Source organism: Nannobrachium achirus (genome assembly GCF_963921795.1).
Source record: "Nannobrachium achirus genome assembly, chromosome: 9".
In the NCBI taxonomy this organism is placed as follows: Eukaryota; Metazoa; Chordata; class Actinopteri; order Myctophiformes; family Myctophidae; genus Nannobrachium; species Nannobrachium achirus.
This window is the reverse complement of record NC_137818.1, coordinates 32,407,108-32,430,623: the sequence shown is the minus strand read 5'-3', so window position 1 is coordinate 32,430,623 and position 23,516 is coordinate 32,407,108. Positions and strand designations below refer to the sequence as shown.

General features: G+C 42.0%; 1 protein-coding gene across 1 annotated transcript in view; it reads right to left on the bottom strand.

Moving 5' to 3' along the window:
• Window positions 1-22,189, bottom strand: part of esyt1a (extended synaptotagmin-like protein 1a) — a 45,516-nt gene extending 23,327 nt beyond the window's left edge. Inside the window, exons 1-5 of the mRNA XM_080734320.1 lie at window positions 21,534-22,189; window positions 4,119-4,160; window positions 1,536-1,670; window positions 757-830; window positions 578-650 (exon numbers count right to left, since the gene is read on the bottom strand). Coding sequence (XP_080590446.1) covers window positions 578-650; window positions 757-830; window positions 1,536-1,670; window positions 4,119-4,160; window positions 21,534-21,866 — 657 coding nt within the window. The 5' untranslated portion in view covers window positions 21,867-22,189. The remainder of the gene's footprint in view (window positions 1-577; window positions 651-756; window positions 831-1,535; window positions 1,671-4,118; window positions 4,161-21,533) is intronic.
• Window positions 22,190-23,516: the final 1,327 nt, after the last annotated feature.

Below are 23,516 nucleotides of genomic sequence, written 5' to 3'. Positions count from 1 at the left end.
AGGGGCCTTAATTATTTTATAATTTAGCTATTGAAAAATAGCAGATATACAAGCAATAGTTAAAGCGCAAAATGTGAGTGAATCCTTGTACCCAGGGCCCAGAATTTGGTGCGACACCCCTGCTAAGAGTGGAGGTTAAGTCTGGAGTCAATGACACAACTAACTACATACTCTGACAGTGTAAAATGGAACCAAATGGACCCATAAGGTCCTTGCAAATAAAACATTTGAGAACCACTAGTACTAGTGGACTCCTAATGTGGCATACATTTGGGGCTCTATTTTCTTACCCCTTATCCCGAAGATCTTTTGCCATGTTTTTCTATTATTTTGAAAAACATTTTTTTAAATATTTCAAATATCTGATCTACAAGCTCACAATGTGTTAAGTATTTTAAAATGTTTTTAAAAATAGCAAAACTTGGCAAAAGAGTTTAGGGACATCAGTAATCGGGTCTTATGATCAAAATAAGAACATTATAATACCACAGACACATTTGTCTGTGTATGGACATACTGATGACCCCTGTAACTAAATGATGTTAAAATCTGTTAACGACACCTCTTCACTCTTTACCTGGATTCCTTTCACCCCAGCTTTGCAGTAGTATTTGCTGATTTCCACATTGATCTCAACATCGCCAGCATAGCTGTGGGACAAGACAGACAGGAGTGAGAGCACAATTGCTTGTAGTGTACATTGTCCAAAATATGAAATGACAGAGACGGTAATCTTCTTGGAGTGGCAAACATTACCTCACATACAAATCCAACAGTACTTGACTCTTATCATGTTCTGTGTGGGCCTTTACCCCAACCACCTTTAGAGCCTGCGAACAGAACAGCTGCTATTAACCACTTGAACTCTGGTGTCCCTATTTTGGGCATGGCATTATAGGTTATAGGTTATAACCCGATCCATACGCTCACAACGTGTTTCCTCGCGACATGTTGTGAGCTTGTAATGTAGCTATTTTTCTCTATTCATAGTACAATGAATTATATTCATCATATGAATTTACTTTGTTTACAATAACCAAGACTAACCAAAATCAGAGCGGTTCATCCTAGTGCACTACTACAGTGGTTCTCAACCTGTGGGTCAGGAGGACCCCCACATTATTTTGGGGGATCCCCAGATGATTAACTTAATGTGGAACATTGTTTTATCACTCAACAGTAAACAAACCAACATTATCTGCACAATTCTAAAGTGACAATTTAAGGACTTTAATACCTCTAAAATTACAAATTAAACATTTGCCAAATTGTCAAATATTAGAGGCAGAAATTGTGAAAATAGTAGATCTACATGCTCACGAGTTAGTCACAAGTCACAACACGAGACGTTGTGAGCATGTACATCTGGGGGGGTCCCCAGTTAAAATATGATTATTTTGGGGGTCGCGGCCTGAAAAGGTTTAGAACATAGACGGTTGAGAACCACTGCACTACTACACTACTACGCCCCTGCTAAACTCTTGACAGGGAATGTCAAGAGGAGAAGCGTTCAGGTCAAACAGCTATAACAGTACCTTGTCTCCCAGGTTGACCTTGGTGAAGCTGAGTGTCTTCAGATAGGGGTTCGAGTTCTGGATGGCAGGAGCGATGGTTTTGACCAGCAGCTTCTCCAGATACTGGCCAACAAACGGCCATGCCTGTTGCAGTATCTACAGACCAGGAAAACCAGTCATTCAGTTTTTGTATGAATGTATCAGAAAAAGCAGAACTTTCCTAAAGGCAATACAATAACACACACATCTACATGTGTGTGTATAACAAGAAGTGAACCACTTACACCATTATGTTATAATTTGGCAATTCAAAAATTGTAGATACGGTATATCTGCTATTTTTGAAAAATCTTTAACATTAAAGCAAATCTTTGAACATATATTTTTAACTCGAATACGGTATTTAATATAGAATATAGATCCGACCTCAGGTCTATATCGTTGTATTGGACTGGTCTGCTCCACAACAGTCATAAACTCCTGCTGCTGTCATGTGGCCTTGGAGACCAGTCAACAGCTGTTTAGGTACAAGGACTGCTCTAAACGCCGCCTATTCTCGTCTTAACCTGTCAGCTTAACCATGTTAATGATGTTTAAGACAAGAGCTTCTATAATAGATGCCTCAATTCTCAACCAGACCCATAAATCAACAATACCTAATGTTTCATGTAAAGTGAAGTTTAGGGATTTAGAAATTATTTTGTGAACGCTTAACCACTGAAAGGTGCTTCTTTCATTTTGTAATTATGTAAAACAGGAACTATAAATAATACAACATAAAAATAAATGACAAGCTTCACTCCAAGGTCTTACCAAAGTCAGACCCAGCTATTAAAGCCAGAACCATAGACTGTGATGTTGAAAAGGTACCCATGAAGATTTTGATGAACATTTTTATGTGAAAGTGGGCAATGAAGAAAATGTGACTAAGTGGGCCATTAATAATTCTTTGGGAGTTGGTCATTTGTTTAATTAATCACTTACAGTTGTACAACCCCCTCCAGTTACTGTTCTCTCTGGGAGGTTAATTGTTAGCATGGAGAAATAATGAGAAAACTAGAAAGCACGTTTATTTTTAGGTTTTACTTTATTACTGAACTACTCAGCTGTCTACTGAAAATATCTTCACATCCTGCAAGGCCTCTTTTGCACACATACGTGTATATCCTCTTCACATATTGAACAGGTCTTATAACCTTGTATCTCCATCTCCATATACTGCAGATCTTCTACTTTTACAACTTACATGGCGCGAATAGCAATGCTCACATGTCGTGATTGCTCAGGTATTGGGTACTTGTAGATCTGCTATTTTTGAAATTCTGTAATTCTGTGCCATGGTTCAAAGTGGTTATGTTTGTTAATAGGTTCTATACATATTTAATCAATGAAAGGTATTAAGAAGAGCTTCTGACTCAATAATAACTACATTGGATCCTTTTGAACACAGGTCCTTTTTTAACATTTCCTGAAAAGGAAAGTTTTTGAACATACAAGGTTTCTTGTTTATATAGTTGTCATTAAAGTGTAACCACTCTTCACGTTGTGTGGTGTTATATGTTCAGCTTCTGTGTGAGAGGTCTGAGAGGTAGGTGCTAAACCTCCTCATCTACATGTCATTCCTCTCACCTCCAACCCAAAGATGAAACAGGCCTGAATTCCTTGCGGTGGAGTCCTATGCATTATGTATATTGTCACTGTCGGGTGAGAACCTTGTATGTTAAAAACCCGGTACTTTTCAGGAAATGTGCATGTTCCACACGCACACCCAGTGTAATTATTATTTGGTTATTGCTACTTTCGCGTGGCACTGTAATAAAACAAAGAAAATATGGCATTCATGTAGGAAAAGAAAAACATAAAAAGATGAAATTGGGAGATCCAAGGTTTCTACCCAACAGTGACACATTATACCCAAGAGGTTTACAGTGACGCAGTGCAGCCTATAAAATGCAAATCATCACACGATTCAATTTCTGACAATAAATCAGTTTGTTCAATCCACACATACTGTACCAGTTCCTATTATACATTGTCGATTATAACAGGTTACAGTAATAATAATATGCAGGGAAATCCTGGGAGAGAACGAGGTATAGTCTTTCTCTAGCCCACCAGGCATGGGCGTTTGCAATTCGACCGCACGTCGGCGAGGAAAGGAGCTGTGAAAGATGACTCCCAGTAGACCACCCTCCTACAATAGGGGCTTTTGTCAGAGGCTTCATTCTATTTTCCCCCTGTCCTGTCCACACGGATGCCAGTCCGGTGCTGATGCTGGCTTTTACCGTGCGGCGGGAGACAGACTGCAGTCCATTTGGAGAGTGGCTGCAGATATGATCTGAGCCCCTCACTCAGGATCTTAATTACACAGCTAGATAATCTGCTCTAACCGGCGCTGCAGGGAAACGAGGCCACAACATAAGTGCATGTGGTCATGACCGTCATGCACGTGTACACACTGACACACACACACGCACGCACGCACGCACGCACGCACGCACGCACGCACGCACGCACACACACACACACACACACACACACACACACAGACACACGCACACACACACACACACACACACACACACACAGTTGGAGAAAACGTACCTTATTAAGCCACTCGACCTTTTCCACATCAGGGAACTGGACCTGCAGAGGAACACACAGTGACAAGTTAAAAACATAGAAGGACAGTGAACTGAGATGACACTGAAATAGCTACAAGTCTTTAGATGTAAGCATAGTGACAGCAATGACATCTTGCATTACATATTTAAACCTGACACTTATCTTGATAACTGATTAATTACTTTGGCTTTGGTGATATGAGCAACAAAAAAACAACAACATCCCCATAACATACTGTGGGCCATCAATGCGGTCACTTCCACAAGCTGTTTTCATCTTAAAATAGTGATTTGAAATGAAAATCATCAGTTGCCTTGTCAGGAATAATCTCCATCCGTAATCCATGCCTCAAAGCGCATCACACGACCGTTCTTACACTGATCATGTGTGTGCCCGGTACATCACATTTGACATGCAAAGAATGTTTCTCCTTTCTGTTGATGCAGTCTGTGGGTTTAGGTCACGGTAGTTTTTGTGAAAGAAGTGAGATGTAACTTCTGCATTTTATACATTGTAGTTCATTTATGCCATAAAGGGGAATATACGTTTTAAGAATGTGTTATAACCACACCAACCATTCTCACCCCCTCTGCTTCACCCTCCCCACACGTTCCCAACTCACTTTCTGCTTCACCCATGCAGCGCCTACTGCGTCTACGGTCAGACGCGAACAGAGATTTTTACGACAAGGACGGAGAGTCTTGGTACACATGCGCCAACATGTGTTTCCTGGAATATTTTCCGATGACGGCCGTCACAGGGAATCAAACCCCGGTCTCTGGATTTGCGTAACCATGCTCTACCGACTGAGCTAACCAGACGACTGGGAAATTAACTTTTTTTTTGTGCTTTTATCTTTGACAACGTGGATGATAACGTAGTCCCTTCTTTGAGCCGTATTCGGACGCGGAAGCAGTCCCCTGGTCAAAATGTACTATTCTGTCCATAACGGCACATAATTCGGTAACGCCGCTGAGTCGGCTCATGCGCCGTTCACACCGTTCGCCGCGGCGACTCGGTCGCTACCGCTCCCTCGGCGGCGTCTCACAGGGTTCATCGGCGCCTGAGACGGCATGGCTCCGTTGTTTATAGTGGCGTGAGCGGTAGCGACGGGTGGCTGGTAAACCAGTAAGCCCTTCAAAGCGGTATCGAATCCTGCTTCGAGAACTACTTTTTTTTTCTTTCTTCTTAGACCACCCAATGCATCCAACCCGTGAAACAGTAGGCAATCCCAAAGCGTCTATCGTCCGACGCAGTACAGTACTTCACAACGCGTCGGTTGTATGACGCTTTAGGGGTGAGAATGTGTTGCCCACACCCAAGTTCAATATTTATTAAGCTGCACCACTCCTAAAGCGATAGAGACCTGCTGAACTTTTGACCCATTTTCAATTCAAATCTATCTTCATAAGACGGCACCATTTCTGTTTCCTCTCAGAGGAGGGCTGTGGACAGTTCTGAAATCATCTTTATTGTCAAATCATTACCGATGTAAAGAAGAGGGTGAAATGCTAACTTTACAGGAAGAGAAAGGTTGTAGTTTCTATTAGCTTGGAATCCCCATTGATTATGTCATTATTAGTAAGCTGGTTTCATGACCCACCAAAGAGACATTAGTGAGTAGACGGAAATTGTGCCATCTTATAATGAGCTAGTCAGGACAACTCTTCAAACGGTAGGGGAGGAAGCTAGAATAGGGAACCTGTGGCCTGTGGGTTTATAAAGAAACACACCCAAGGAAGGGGCTGTGGTTTATAGTGATTTTAGAATAGCTAAGGGGTGTTATTAGAACTAGATCCCCTTAGCTGTTCTAAAACCATTCTATTTATGAAATGCCTACCAAATGGCAACATGCAAATCATAGACATATCTATATTAAAACAGTTTATTTTATAACAATGTCACTACTAGAATAAATGTATACAAGAAAGTAGTCCCTGAGTTGGTTGCTATCCACTGTAACTGCTTTGTAGAACATGGTCATGCAGAATAAGGCGGTCATAATTACGGATGGGAGGATGTAAGATTTGATCTTTTATCACCAATTAAGCCCTCAACATAATCAGGATAATCATGAATATCCTGAGCGTGAATATTCTCACAAGTGACTTGAATGTTTATTTCACTATTCTACCAGTGTTCATTCTGACATACTGTATGAGAGGTAACTAAAGGCCGGAAAAGTGAACATGCTGCAATTTCTCTGCACTTCAATCTGTCTTGAAAAGAACATAGGCTCACTCACGAGTCTAGAGTAGACCATATGGCTTAGTGACAGAAAGGTGTCAGTGTTGTTCAGTTTCTTTTTCTCCCCAAAACAGGTTGAATAGCGAGGAGCTCAATCGGCTGAGGTTTTGGACAAGGTTGACGCTCCCCTATAGGGCTAGGCGATGCAGAAGGGAGAGGGAGAGTGGGAGACCTCTTGTGTCAAATGCGACTCTGCTGAAAGCACAGCAGTAGCGGGTGACGTGAAAATAAAAAGAATAAACACTTCTTTGGTATTTTATGAAAATGTTGCTACACTCTACTGTATGTTCACTGACATGAAGCTTCAGTGTAGCCCAAAGCTCCCAAGCTGCGAGTGGGCGTCAACCTAAAAGAAGACCTGTTCTCAAAATTGTGGACATAGCTTAACTCCATGAACATCTTGATGGTAGAATCATCTGACCCATCCCTCCTTTCTCTATTATGCTACTGAGCTTTATCCCAATATGTTTTATATTGTATTACTTGTATTACTGAATGAGTACAATGGAACACAATGGAAACAAGCCGCTGGGCCGAGAGAAATAGAGAGAGAGAGAGAGAGAGAGAGAGAGAGAGAGAGAGAGAGAGATTGCCATGAAGTGAGATAAGAATGCTGGACCAAGTGCATGAATGAAAGAGGCAGAGCAGTCCCAATCTGGGAACCCATAGGCAGCAGATTCTGCCGAGCGCTAAATCTGTCTTGATAGATTAGAGCTGTCCAAATGCAAGGGCTTTCATTATGACAAAAAGGAAAATAAATTAGGGAGGAGGCACCAGGAAGTTATAGGGGAAAAGACCCAAAGGATACAAAGAAGCCACGGAATCAAATAATCTACACCAGGCTTACTCCCAGGTGGCTACATCTGACAAACAGACATGGACAAACAGTGCACAGGTGAGCACTAAGGACAATTAACATGTGATTTCCTAGGTCTAAACAGGACACAGGTGAACAACATTTCTAAATCACATGACTGGTGAGACAAGACATGTAACAGTACACTAACACTAGAACATCACTACAACATAAAACCCTAACTGCAACTAAGAAACAAAGAAACTCCCGAATGAAAGGAACGCGACTGAAAAGTAAAACACCAACTATAACTATGAAACACGAGAAGACTCAACAGGAAGACAGAGAAAGACAGATCCTGACAGAGATAGTAATGGAGTGATAGCTAGAGCAAGTGGGACATAGAGATAGTCATGGAGTGATAGAGGGAAGTGATAGAGAGAAAGTAGTCTATAGAGATAGTGATGGAGTGATAGAGAGAAAGTAGAGATAGTGAGGGAGTGATAGGGGAGATGGAGATAAGGATGGATGGCTAATGATTGACTTAACTACTAACTACTTAACTACAGTAGCAGGTTGTATGGTCAACTAGATGGCTGGCTGGTTGGTTTACTGGTTGTCTTGTTAAATTGCTGGTTTGTTGAATAGCAGGTTGGTTGGTTGATTGATTGGCTGGTTCGTTAATAAGCTGGTTGGTGGTTGGTTGAATGCTGTCTGGTTAATTAGTTGGTCATTGACCAGCTCATTAACTATTGACCAGCTCGTTAACCAGACAGTAAGTCAACCAACCATTAACCAACAGACCAACTAATTAACCAGACAACTAAAGGGTGTTTATCAGTATTTGACCTTCCTGTCAGGCTACCTTGCTTTTACACACATCATCACATTTTTTGGTGTTTCACATCTGCGTGTGTGTGTTTGTGTTGAACAAGTGTGTTTTTGTGTTTTACGTGTGTGTGTGTGTATGTGAGTGCGGGTGTGTGTGTGTGTGTGTGTGTGTGTGCGTGTGTGAGAGCATGTGTGCGTGCGTGTGTGCCTGCGTGTGTGGTACTATCACACCTCCTCCACCTCATTAAGTATCGGTTCCTGTCTTCCTTGTAAACCACCTACGCCTGTAGTGTCAACATTTCTGAGTAAACACTAACAGTTGCACATAGATAGATAGACAGTATTTATACATCAATGTACATTTGCAGGCGTGAGTGTGTGGTGCGTAACGTTTACAAACATACAAACACATTCAAATGATAAAATACCATTATATTATTAGCACCAAAAGGAGGTAATAATACCAGTAAGACTCCCTAATCGGGAGATAAGCGACCGTAGGTGGCTTATCTCCACAAATAGGGCGAAAATGTGTTTTTCCCAAATCTTCCTGATCCATGTTGATGACATGAGTGTAGACATGCTGTGTAGTGATATTTGTGATTTCAGGGCAAAAACTGTAGGAGCAGTGTCCAAAAATGTGTTTTAAAAATCGGCCTGAAGGTGGCGCTAGAATAGGGCCATGTGAGAAATGAGGGGTGGGGTCTCCGCGTTGCCTTGGCGGACGAATAGGTACCGGCCCCGGCTCTCCCGGACGCTCCTAGCCCGAGTTACGGCATTTTATGTGCGCTGCAGTGGCAGGGGGTCCTCCACTGGGGGCGCCACCACTTTTGCATCCGTTCTGGAGCACCAGGAGTCGGTGGTCCCCGGGAATTCCCCGTGAGCAGCCCCGTTGGGGTGGTCATTTGGGCATTTTTGCACATTTGGTCATTTTTTACATCTGGGGGACCTGGGGGACCCCCGGGGGTCCTTGGAGGTTGTAGTTTGGCAGGCAAGGAGTGTGTGTGTAAAATCTGGCATGGATCGGGTCAACGGGTGCGGAGATATAAGCAGGGAAAAAGTGTGACGTGTGACGTGTGAGCACATTTGGTCATTTTTTACATCTGGGGGTCCCCCAGGGACCCCCAGGTCCCTGGGGCTCCGGGGGTCCTTGGAGGTTGTAGTTTGGCAGTCAAGGAGTGTGTGTGCAAAAATTGGCATGGATGGGGGCAACGGTTGTGGAGATATGAGCAGGGCAAAAGTGTGACTGACTGACGGACTAACTGACTGACAGACAGCCCGTGGAGGTTTTGGTAGTAAATGCGACCTACGGTCGCAATAAATATCAATGGGAGCATGGTCCAGTGTGCAGACTCTATTATTCAGGTTTCACTTGTTCTCCTGTCCGGCACCTGGTATTTTATCATTTGGATGTGCGTGTGCCTTCGAAACTTTATATAACTGTGTGCCTGTGTGGTGGTCACGTCTAACAGGTGGACAAAGAAGCAGAGACCATGAGTGGCTGTTTCCATGGCAATAAGTTGCACCACTGACACGGAGGTGATTCATCGTCCCACTGGTCACTCAGCATCAACAGATTGAGGCTGCTGCTGTGACTCTGCATTCCTCTATCTCCTCTGACAGGACAGGGTTGTTCATGTAAACTCCTACTACTGCTGGGTTTGTATCCCACCGGCAAGTTGATTGCTTTCCCCTGCGGTCCTTGACATAGATGAATGCAACTGACATGAACAACATGCGGCGTACCGTGAAAGGAGGAAATTGTGTGAAATTGTGTGATTTTCCTAAATGGGACGTGGTTTTAGAGTGTAATCTAGTGGTATGCATCAGTGCCTAATTATCCTTTCAGGATTTTGTCTCAATAATGACTGTCGACCCCTCAATTATCCCGCTTATTACACGGCTACTTAATTAATAAATTGACCCAAAAGTAACAACAAACGGAAGTATTTTGTTAATACGGCCCTCTGCCCAGCGCAACACAGTCGCTCTGGTGCTCTGAGCCTTTGATTATCATTAGACAGTGGTCTGTTATAGACCATGATCAGTCATTATACAGAACTATCACATAGCTGAATTCGATTGACCAATCAGAATCACGCATTCAACCAAGCTGTGTCTCAGTGTGTTAGTAAGTGATAATGTAAGAATATGTCTTAGTGTGTTATGTAAGAATGTGTCTTAGTGTGTTGCTAAGTGATAATGTAAGAATGTGTCTCAGGGCCCTATTATGATCCAGGTCTTATGCCTTATGCCTTAACTTCTTTACCTTTTTTTCACTATTTTGATTTTTTTTTAAATACTTCAAATGCTGATCTACATCTGCACGTTGTGAACTTGCAGATCAGCTATTTGAAATATTTAAAAAACAAAAACAAAATAGTAAAAAAAAGGCAAAGAAGTTAAGGCATAAGGCATAAGACCTGGATCATAATAGGGCCCTTAGAGTGTGCTAGTAAGTGATAACGTAAGACAAATCTGTCTTAATGTGTTACTAAGTGATAATGTAAGAATCTGTCTTAAAGTGTGTTACTACTGTGTTACTACTATATGTAAAGAATCTGTTTTACACTGACAAATTCTTATATGACCAAGTGGAACACGCTAAAGGCCAATCCACAGTCCACACCAATGCAACTCCTTGCAACATGCAACTACTTGCAACTGCTTGCAACCATTATCCCCAATGGCAGTTCTGATCATTTGGGGTATTCTTGAGTTTTAAAACCGGGTTTCTCCTGTATTTTTTTTTTTTTTACTTTAATCCCTTCTCACTCCAATACCCAACTGTGAATGTGTGAGCTACCTCAGAGTGTAATGATCTGTGAACAAATTCTGCATCATTTGGATAATTCTGTTCATGAATATCCTCATAGTTGGTTTCAAATACTTGAGTTATCTGTCCGATACAATTAATTCAGAATCCTCTAACCTCTAAATTGAATGAAACATCATCAAAATCAGCCCACCATTGGGCGATGAAATATGTCCAATTATTTTTTTAATCAGAAACGGATCCAGCAAGCAGTAATGCCCAGAAACACTTAACATATTATCCAAATCAGGCTAGCAGTATAGCTGAAATATTGTCTACATTTGTGATTATGAAAATGGTACTAAAATATTGTCTACATTTGTGATTATGCAAATGGTAATTATGCAAAGCATGCAAATTGCCCAACATAAAATATTGTCTACATTTGTGATTATGCAAATGTTAATTATGCAAAGCATGCAAATTACCCAACATAAAATATGCAAGTTGCAATATTTCCAGGTTCCAAGTTGACTACAATGAAATCCAGAGTGTGACCCCAGCAACAGACCCCAGTCATTTTTTTACATTCTCAGGGTTCTGCTGTGTACTTTAATACAATGTTTCAATGCTCTCTCATTTCTGGCCTTGAGCCTGTATCTTTGTTTACTTGCTATGATAAGCTCGCTGACCACACAGGCTTGACAGCTGATCAAACAAATGGTTTGTTTTTGTCCATTTCCTAAAATCCAGGAGTCTATCACATGTTCAACAACATCATTACCCTCAACCGTTGCTCTGAGACACAGTCATGAGGTATGGTTGAAATTAGGTTTCATTTGAGAGCTTTCAGTTGAACCCACTGAAACCGCAGGAGCAGTGGGTGGAGTGCTATGAAGTGTAATGAAATGGTGAACCTGTTCAAACACAAACACACATTATGTGCATAATGTAAGTGCACACTGACATGCAACCCATCCACACACACACACACACACACACACACACACACACACACACACACACACACACGCACACACACACACACACACACACACACACACACACACACACACTACTAGAGTGTCATTTTGGCTTTTATATCGGCCATTGTTTTACTTTTCTACATCGATATCTGCAATTATGCAGCCAATGTCTCCCAATTTAAACCACTTCCAACCTGGCATCCCTATTTTAGGCATGTTTTAGGGTTCATTGTTTTTCAAAAATAGCAGATTGTCTAATTTTCAAAATGTTTGAATCAAGGCTTATGGGATTTGTGTTTATTTTTCTCCCCATGAGTAAAATAGAGGCCATAGTCCACACCAATGCAACTCCTTGCAACTCCTTGCAACCATTATCCCCAAATGGCACCCTCCAACTGGTCAGTCCAGACCGCTGCAAACATCTATGCAACATCCTTGCAATTTTGTTTCAAGGAGTTGCATTGGTGTGGACTGGCCAACATGGGGAAGGGCATCTGAGTTCAGGCGTTGGTCGGGCTCTGCACACTGTTCTCCTGATATGGTGCTCCATGTCTCTGATCCCCACTTGAAAATGTTTATGAATTGTCAAGACTTTGGAGCACCAGATATGGTCAACAGCTGCAGCGCTCTGCTCGAACCAGGAAAAGGAAGAACACAGAAGACTGAGGTGATGACGAATTTGGATAAATAGATGAAACATTGTTTACCTAATTAAAAACACAATCATTTTGTCCTCATCATTGTTCCGATTGGTTTGTACTGCCACGTCATTTGACATCATGTTCATTCACATTCCTCAGTTTGGCACATCGTTTAGACTCGTCTACTGTACACTCATTCCCAAGGCACTGCACATTAGGAATGTCCAAATATAGGCCCTGCTAGCAGTGCCAAGGGCAGATCACACTAGAGAAGCACTGTGGTTGCCAGTGTGGAGAAAAACATAATGAACAAAAGGGACATTGAAACGTCTGTGCAAGTTACCTCTGAGAAAGAGGCAGTTTGATACAAAGTAGGATCTGGACTAGTCTGTGTGTGTGTGTGTGTGTGTGTGTGTGTGTGTGTGTGTGTGTGTGTGTGTGTGTGTGTGTGTGTGTGTGTGTGTGTGTGTGTGTGTGTGTGTGTGTGTGTGAGAGAGAGAGAGAAAGAGAGAGAGAACAATGAGTTGTAATACATTATTAATAACTACAACATAATATGTGATACATGTTACTAATAGTGTGTGTGTGTGTGTGTGTGTGTGTGTGTGTGTGTGTGTGTGTGTGTGTGTGTGTTGGTAAATGTGGTTTAACGGGACAATTGGCCTGAATACACACCACACTAACAGGACATTTTGGATTAGCAGGACAGGACTGGTGTCCTGCTAATTCATGGACAATTCTGAAATAGCAGAAGTGTTTCTATTGGTCTAGAGAGCCCAAATCCACCTTTTTTTTTTGATGTCCTGTTAATACACATACACCCGACTTTTTTGTGTCTGAACAGCGCCCCCATAGGTTGTGTAATGCTACTGCATGTTCATACACAAGCTCATGAATATTCACACACAGTGTATGTTTTGAAGCACCTGATTGGCTGGGTGTCAGAGTCCTGTTAATGCACATACATGTTTTTATGAACATTTCAATGACATAGCATTTTGGGTGAATAACGTTAGTCATAAACACTCTTCAGGGGTCTGCCATTATAATAGCAACACCACAGGCCCCATGTGGCCCCCAGGGGCCCCTGGCTGCCATAAGCACACCGTTGCTCCGATCCACACTAAACTTGGCACACACACCGTTCAGGGGTCTGCCATTATAATAGCAACACCAAGGGCCCCATGTGGCCCCCAGGGGCCCCTGGCTGCCACAGGCACACCGTTGCTCTGATCCACACTAAACTTGATTGTACAAACACCGTTCTGGGGGTCTGCCATTATAATAGCAACACCACAGGCCCCACGTGGCCCCCAGGGGCCCCTGGCTGCCACAGGCATACCGTTGCTCCGATCCACACTAAACTTGGCACAAACACCGTTCAGGGGTCTACCATTATAATAGCAACACAAGGGGCCCAATGTGGCCCCCGGGTGCCCCTGGCTGACACAGGCACACCGTTGCTCCGATCCGCACTAAACTTGATTGCACAAACACCGTTCAGGGGTCGGCCATTATAATAGCAACACAAGGGGCCCAATGTGGCCCCCAGGGGCCCCTGGCTGCCACAGGCATACCATTGCTCCGATCCACACTAAACTTGATTGAACAAACACCGTTCAGGGGTCGGCCATTATAATAGCAACACAAGGGGCCCAATGTGGCTCCCAGGGGCCCCTGGCTGCCACAGGCACACCGTTTCTCCAATCCACACTAAACTTGGCATAAACACTGTTCAGGGGTCTACCATGTTGGTGGTTTGCCACACCATGGGCTTGCAACATGATTTGCATAACATACAGACAATGTTTCTTAATTATACAAATTTAACCAGATATTGCAATTGTTGTATTGTTATTTTGTGTAATAATTAATCAAAACGTCCCAAAAAATCACGTTTATATTAATGTCCATTTTCCAAGTTTGCCAACATTTTAGCTCACTCCAAGGAGGCTATGCATATTTTACAAACCACTCATCCAATTGACTGTACATTTTGTGGTTCTTACATGTTTCTATTTTTTATTAATGAATTGCATTTGTTTTCTTAATGAAAATCTTGGCCGGATTTAAAAGGCATTTTTAGAATCGGCCCCAGGCCTAAATGGATTAATGCAGTGGTTCTCAACCTTTTCAGGACACAACCCCCTAAATTAATAATAATAGCAGATCTACATGCTCACGAGGATGTAGATTGGCTATTTTCACAATTTCTGCATAATATTTGTCAATTTGGCCAATGTTTAATTTAAACTGTCACTCTAGAGGTATTAGAAAGTACTTAAACTGTCACTTTAAAAATGTGTAGCTATACAAGTGATGACCATGGTAATCAAATGGCTATTCGCATAACAGGTTTACCAGGCAGGCAGTGAGTGGTGGGCTTGCACATACCCCCCTATTCATATGGATAGGTTACTTTAACACCTACTGTAGGTTTCCAGCGGTGACTGTATGTGCATTGTGCGTGTCTCAGGCTACCTGGCTCCATTACTGTGATAGATGAGATTTGTTCAAAGCAAACTTTTAGTTAGCACGCACACATCTAAAGGCGCTCGTGCATGTGACGTCAATAAATGACCGTCCGCCCTGAAAAGAAAACCCCAAAGCACCACTGGTAGCAGCTCTGCACAGTCATGTATGCTGATCAGCGTAGCTCCTATATACAGTATCACATGACCACATCATGACCATGACATCATGTACAGAGTTATGAGTTTAAGTTAACTCCGACATACAGGAGTAGGCAGGCACCCAGGCACCATTTTTACCCTTGGGTAAAAATGCTAATTAAGTTCAAGCCTACAGATCATTTTGGTCACTTTATCATCTAATCAGGCTTTTATGAACACCCTGAACAGTTTTTAATATTTATATATTTGATGTAAATGTTATCTTTCCCCCCAGGCTCAGGGCCTCTCCACATACACACCCATTGTAACTTCAAACTTCATTAAAAACACACACTATTTTTTTCTGGTGACTCATACTACCCTCCTAATACGTGAGCAGGCCGTGTTTTCTCAATAACCCTTTTCATTTATTTTTAATAATTCTTTGGGAAAATTTGAAAAATTAAAATTATTACAAATAAATGAAAAATTGTATCGAAAAAAAAAACATGGCCTGCTCATGTATTAGGAGGGTAGTATGAGTCACCAGAAAAAAATATAATGGAGTTTGAAGTTACAATGGGTGTGTGTGGGGAGAGGCCCTGAGCCTGGGGAGGCAGACCCATGCAAGGCAGAGTTTTTTTAAATGGAATATCCCTTTAAATCCCGATACTGATTCTAGAATTATTCCTCTACACAGTATTACACAGTATAGGCAAAATTCTTGTGTTACGAATTGTGTGTACATCTTGTAGATCAGTGACTTCACTAGCCTTCAGATACAGTATATGACACCAAAGTAGCTTACTACAATTCTAAGGTCAAATTATTCTAAATAAGCTTGTGACCTTGACCTTTTATCACTGAACTGTACTGTCTGTACTGTACTGTCTGTACTTTTACTGTACTGTAAAAACAGTGCAGTAAAAGTTTGTTTATCGGTGATGACACTGATTGACAAATTGTAGCATTCCCTGTGGGATCATAAAGCACCAAATAGAGTGTCTCGTTTGGCTTGAATAAAGCATAGCCTTATTAGCCTACTACCAAGGTTGTCCCGAATATGCCATTTCCTCATATGTGACACAATGTTACTATAGTCCGGCCAGTTTGTGCAGTATTTTGATGGAATCGCGCACTTTTTTGCCTGAAATGCTCGGACTACAATCAGTCTAACCTGCTTGATTCCTCCAGACTCAAATCTAATCCTCATCTCCTTGCTTGAGGGAGCAGGGATTTAAAGTTCCTTGAAGTACACAAGTTCCTTGAAGTACACAACGCACGCGAGGATAAAGAATTTGCAACTATATTGCTTTTATCGCCTGAAGAGGTTCGGAGTCTAGGCTACTGCATCCTCAGGCTGGACTACAATAGCTCCATTGAGAGTGTTCTGTCACACCTGGATTCGCCCACGAGAATTATTAAAGTTATATCACTGGATTGATCCAGACAGACAAACAGTCTTTTAATTATATAAAAGAAAATAATGTGTGAATTAAATCAAACAAGCCACCTGTCCTGTTCTCTGATTGGCTGTAGCACGTGTCTACTCTCAGTGCTGTCACAACCCATGTTAGGCTTTTAGGTTATAGGACGGCAAAAGGATCATCTGGGCTAGCATGTTGCATTGTGAACCGGGCTTAAGAAATCTGTTATACAATCCGGGATGAGGTGCGTGTGTGCGCGTGTGCGTGGGTGCATCCGGCAGTGGTAGGTCACGTCAGACAGTGGGTAGGTAGGAGTCTATGGCATCTCAGTGATGTCATGATGACTCAGACATGCAACAAATCGGTCATATATCTGCACAAAAAGGGGTAAATTGCCCCCATTGATTACGGAAGGGTACTTTAGAAATCTGAAGATACCCTTACACTTAAACCTTATGCTGTATGTTTACTGTTCAGAGAGAAAGCAATGGTGCACAGTCATTTAGATAATCATCTGGGGACCCCCTCCCCAAAATAATTCCCTGACCCAGAGGTTGAGAACCACTGCTTTAACTAACCAGAACAAAAAAATAAGCCATGTGCATAGATTACACAGATTATGAGTTCCATTTGGTTCCATTTGTATATAGTCACTAGTAAGACTACCCTAAGCATAAAGTAACACGTAGGATTTACTTTCACACATATTCACAGTATTTAAAGCCTTGCCTTGTACAGACTGCATACAAACAAACCAACTGACTGTGGGGGGAGGGGCAGCTTCTCACTCACACAGTTTTGAGTGAGTGCAGTGAGGGAGATGGGGGATGGGGGATGGGCAGGCAGCACAGGTGAATTTGATCAGTGGCTGATTGCATTGCAAGCTAGTAATCAGCAAGTGGGCTACAGTGGAAAGAATGAGTGAAAGGGTTTCCTGCACAAGGTGAAATCTTTGAAAAGAGTGGAGGAGAGCTTAACTCAAATTGGTTAACAATCGGCAGACAAACAGACAGACAGACAGACAGACAGACAGACAGACAGACAGACAGACAGACAGACAGACAGACAGACAGATAATGTTAATTTAACCTTGCATCATGAGACTTAGTGTTCATTTGGTTCCATTTGTACTGTCAGAGCAGTGTAGATGTTGTTGACTAAAACTATGACGAAAAGTATTTGTCGATTGCATTTCTTTCACTGACAAAAACTAAATAAAAACTAAGCTGTGATGACTAAAACTAAGACTAATTATATTGACAATTTCGTCAACAAAATCAAAACTATAACGTTAGGGAGGGACTAGTGGAGTAGAGAGTCATTTTATGTTTGGTTGTTCTCAAGTGTTGCGTGCTGAAAATAGCAGATCTACAAGCTCACAACGTGTCGCGCAACGCGTTGTGAGCTTGTAGATCTGCTATTTTCAGCACACAACCAAGTGTAAAATCACTCATTACGATGCCATCAAGGCCTGCCAAAATATATTTTAGTTGACTAAATGAACTGTAGATTTAGTCGCCTAAAAATGTATGATATTTAGTCGACTAAAATTAGACTAAAACTAAAACTCTTCAGGTCACTAAATTATGACTAAAATTAAATGACATTTTATTCAAAACTAAATCAAAATTTGTTGTCAAAAACAACAGTGTCAGAGTCCCTGGGCCTGAACAGTGGTTCTCAAAGTGGATTCCAACCTGGAATTCACTTTGAGAACCACTGTGTGAACAGAATATGAACATTTTTACATAACAGCATGGTAGCAATATCAGAATAATGATAGTTGACAAAGTAACCATCTTGGTGGTGCCGGTGGTGATAACATTAATATCCAAAGAAAACATTTGCCTTGTCATGGCATGTTCGGGGACATCATGAGCATTTAGCAATACAAAAGATTTGCATTCATTCAACCTTTATTTAATTTCTCGAAAAGATCAATTGAGGGAGATCCTCATTTACTACTTTATTGAAAATAGATGTTTTGATTTATGTAAATGTGGGGGTTTCTGGACTAACGCTGGTATTAAACATAATTCTGGAAAAAGTAGCCTATTTATACATTTGCAGGCAACTGAATAATGGGGATGCAGTAACGCACTGTAGCTTATGAGATACTGCAAATCAATTATCAAATTATAATTGCCATAATTATTCCTTGCAGCTACAAAAATGATGTCATACAACATGTAACTCAACATTAAAGTAGGGCTGGGTGATAAATCTCAGACCTGACTTTCTTTTTTTTTAAGATTAGTTTTTTGGGCTTTTTATGCCTTTATTTGTTAGGATAGTAGACAGACAGGAAATGGGGAGAGAGATGGGGAATGACATGTGGCAAAGGTCGTCCGGATCGGGAATCGAACCGGCGACCTGCATACCTAGACTTGTGGATCTGCTATATTTTTTCTTCCTGTGCATTTACCCGCTGGAAAAAACAATGTCATTGCTTAATTGCAGTGCACTTAAAACTGACCCAAAAACAACAAATGTATCGATAATTTATACCTACAATCGACAGGCTGCAGTCTAAGGCAGATTTTGGTTTCGGAAAATGATTTGAAAAATGCTCCCTTCAAATGTTCTGGGTAGCTATAATCACTGTAGCAGGTCCCCCAGCAGCAACGTTTCACCATGGCCGTAATAATGTAATATAAATGTTTTTGATATTAATTTGCCTATATACCAGTAAGACTCCCTAATCGGGTCACATTTATGATCGGCTACTTTTGACTATTTTCCCATATTTTTTTCCCAGGGGGTCCGTGGGGAGCCCTGGCGGTGGCTGGGCCCCTGGGTACCCCCTGGGTGCTGGCCCCGTCTCTCCCGGTCGATGGGGGGCCAAGGTACGGGCTTTTTAGCGGGTTATGGGAGCCAACTTTGGGTGGAAGTGTTTTGCTACGCTGTCGTCCAATCCTCACAGTTAGAGAGAGGGCTTTGCGACAGATCAATCATGCAGTAATCATGCAGATCTACAAGCTCGCAGCACAAAGCATTGTGAGCTTGTAGATCGTCTATTTTTTGGCAAAGAGATTTGGTAGAGAGTGAAAAACTACTGTATCAAGTACATATATTATGTACCTTTTACCAATTATAGAGGGTTTAAATAGTACTGGATATGCAGCTCGGCAAATAAAAGGTGAATTGATCCCAGTGTATGACAGAGGATGATATCACGATAAATTAAATCTCCACAATATGATTATTGTGAGTGTTTTTTATCACGATAAACGATAATATCGTATATTGTCCCATCCCTACGGTCTGAGGTGCTTTGGCGGTCTTCCCCGAATTTTGTCTGATTACAGCGGGGCAGGGCTACATTCCTGTGTCCTACAAAAAATAAATGTTGAACCTTGTTCATGATTGGTGTGTTTTTCAGCTATAGTTTTTGGTCTTATAACCCTTCCAGTAAATCTCTTATGAAAATCTCTAAAGAAGTCAAGAATAACAGACGAGCTGTAAAGTTAACTTCACAAAGCTTAAGTCTATTGACCCCTCAGTCATGACATTTTCAATGTCCCCCTTCGACCAAGATGGATGAAAATGCTAGTTTGTTCACTGCAGAACTTTATTAACAGTAGCTCAACATTGAAGATGTTGAAATCACATCTCTCAGCCTGTTCTCAGGCCTGCTAAGTCACACACAGTAGTCATATTGCATTGAATTGTAGTTTACCATCTCAGTGGCACCAACAACACTTAGTTAGTGAGCTTTGTATCGATGTCATTCCAGTCCTGCATGTTTACTGGCTTATATTCCACTTGTATGGTTGATCCTGAGGGCAAGTCAGGTGTTGAAACAGTAACACACCACTGTAGGCAAGAGACATTGACCGAAGTGCTGTACATGGTGCATAAATGACAAACAGGCCTACCAGTAAGACTCCCTAATCGGGAGATAAGCGACCGTCAGGTCACATGTATACACAAAGACGGATGTAACTGGCATTGGTTCCTAGTTGTGTGGACAATGTATAGTTTTGGTTGGCTCAGAGAATGTGGGGTGTACCGATTTTCGTGATTTTAGGGCAAAATTTGTAGGAGCAGTGTCCAAAAATGTGTTTGAAAAAATCGGCCTGATGGGGGCGCTATATGGGACAGATCCATGTTGATGACATGAGTGTAGACATACTGTGTAGCGATTTGCGCAGGAAAATTAAGGAACATTAAAAGCCAGCGAAAAAACAAATGTGTCTTAGGAAGAGATTTAAAAACATCAATAGAATGCCTTGTTTGTGTTTAGCTATGTCACATTTAATCACATTTGACCCTTAAATACCCTGCAGTGACATATTTTCATGTGTTTAATTGCAGCTGTCCTGTTAATGTAGTTAGTCCTGTTAATTCACATGGGCGGAGCTTAGAACCTAATTATCTAATGTCCTCCTAATGTAGGATTTTGTCAGATTGTTAAAACTTGAGTTGTGTTGAGTTTATTCAACTTTTGAAGTGAAATATGTGTTCTATGGCTCAAAATAGATTTTTTGACATGCTCCACATATTAGTAAAGCAAGTGGAAAGTGGTGTCCTGCTAATGTTGTAAACCGCAGGTTTGAGCTAAAGGGTCCTGCTAAACCACATCTACCAGTATAGGTGTGTGTGTGTGTGTGTGTGTGTGTGTGTGTGTGTGTGTGTGTGTGAAAGAGAGAGAACAATGAGTTGTAATACATTATTAATAACTACAACCTATGTGATACATACAGTTACTCATCTGCAATATAGTGTGTGTGTGTGTGTGTGTGTGTGTGTGTGTGTGTGTGTGTGTGTGTGTGTGTGTGTGTGTGTGTGCCTGAGAGACAGACACAGAGAGAGAGAGAGAGAGAGAGAGAGAGAGAGAGAGAGAGAGAGAGAGAGAGAGAGAGAGAGAGAAAATGTATAGTTATTGATTTATTACAAGGGTTATTACACATTGTTGCTAATATCATGTTCATGTCATGCTTTTACCCCATGGGAATCCCATCCCCATGGGAACTAATTGCACAATTACATCATCATCACACAACAACAACAACTGGGGATCTGGGGCCAGCCTTACATGTGCGTCAGAAACTGCAGCAAACTGCCAGCGCATAGCCTATTTTAGAGATTGATCTTACCCATGAAGGCAAGTCTCGTTTAGTTCTGTAGACCTTCTCCGCGATGAATTCCCCCTGGCTCTCCAGGAGGTACATCGCGGACTTGAGCCGCATCACTTTCTCCAGGCGACTGTGTTTCCATCCGATGTAGACCATCAGAACCAACAGGACCAGAGTGATGCTGAAGCCAAAGTAGCCGGCCAGGTACACGGGCAAGAGCGCGCCCAGGCATTTCGCGAAAGACCACAGGACGCTGACTGCGCGTTCACCCGGTGGTCGTGGAGGCAAGGCCGGCTCTGCGGACCCCCCTCCTCCATCACCCGCACTCGACCCCGCAGGATCCGAGGATGACATCGCAAGCTTTACTCTTTCTCCGCTGAATTCTCTAGTTCCGTATAGGCTATGCAATGCTGGCCACCTACGTCTCTGCTCCTGTGCCTGTAGGCTAGTCAGCGAGGGCGAGATGAGAGAAAACTTGTTCCGAAAAGCGTTGACATTTAATCCATAAAACTGCAGTCCGATTGATTAAACCATTATCACGGATTCATTTGACAGCGCTCCCTCCCAACGGCGCCACTGTTCTGTTCGTGTTCCCCATGCAAATGCCAGCCCAGCCTAGACCCCAGACCTGTGCGGGCGTGCTCAGCCTGAAGCGAAGCCCTCCTTCTCTCCGCTTCTTTGCAGGAAATCCAATAGAAACTAAACCCTAGAATTAACTTGCTCTGAGAATAGTTTTAGCGTCAGTGTCACGACGCACGGGCGGAGCGTATTGCCTACGTCTCTGGAATGGATAACGGAATAGCCTACACTGAAATCAGCGGGGCTTATAAGATGACAGATCACAGATGCCATTCTATACCGTTATTTCCCCCCTTTTTTTTTCTTTTCTTTTTTACATAGGGCCCGTTATGAAGCAGTGCGCAATCACGCACGCGCTCAACGCGCCTCCGCTGCGGTAGCATTTACAACAGGGCCTGGTCATAAAAACAGCATAGCCTAACCAATGATGGACATGGTTATGTTTTCGCTCAGACCGCAAAATGGTCCATAAATTACGGTATAAAGGTTTCATGTGTAGGCCAGCAGTCCACAGCTGCAGCTGATAGCCTGGGGCTGGGAGGCCAGCATCACTAATGATGCAGCAGGTGAACGGTCTAATTTATGTCCAGCCAAATGAGCCAATAGAATCGACCTAATTTGCCACACTGAAATGAAAGTGCAATTTAGGCTGGGACTCCTATAAAATATTGGATTTTACAATACAATCTTTTTGACGATTGTATTTTTGCCTGACAACTTTGCAACAAAGCATACAGCGAGATGTAACAATATATTAATGGTAGGCTAATATAATGGTTGCTTGGAAACACACGCGCCAATCGGTATGCTAAAGAAATACATGCTCAATCAACACTGCAAGGTGGCATTTATTCTCTGTTGAATCTTCATCACTTCACTTTAACCTTAATGTAGCCCATATGTCTACATGTTTCCATTTCAAGACGGAGTTGCTTGCCAACAATTGAGACACCGTCGCACTACACTTAAGCGCATTTTCCACAGGCCCAACACCACACCACTCCACCACACCGCCCACTTGTGTCAGGTTTTCCACTACAAGGAACTGGGTAGAGTGGTGTGAAAGTGGTACTTAACGGGGTACTAAAAAGTATCCAGTCTAGAGTAGGTCTGAGCTAGGCCAAACAGGGCCAAACACTTCATAATGACTGATCACTCACTGACTTTTCATTTAGACCACCAGGATATAGTTGTAATACATGATAATAGATTCTACTGTGTTACAACCACTATTATAATCTATTATAGTGTATAACAATTATCATAGTAATACATTAATACTTTATAGTGTATTAAAATCACAGTTATAATCCATTATAGTGTATTATAATTTAGGATAGTTGTAATACAAATTTATATTGTATTATAATCACAGTTAAAAGGGTAAATTTGTTTCTTACCGATAGGGTTACTTTTGTGTAGTGG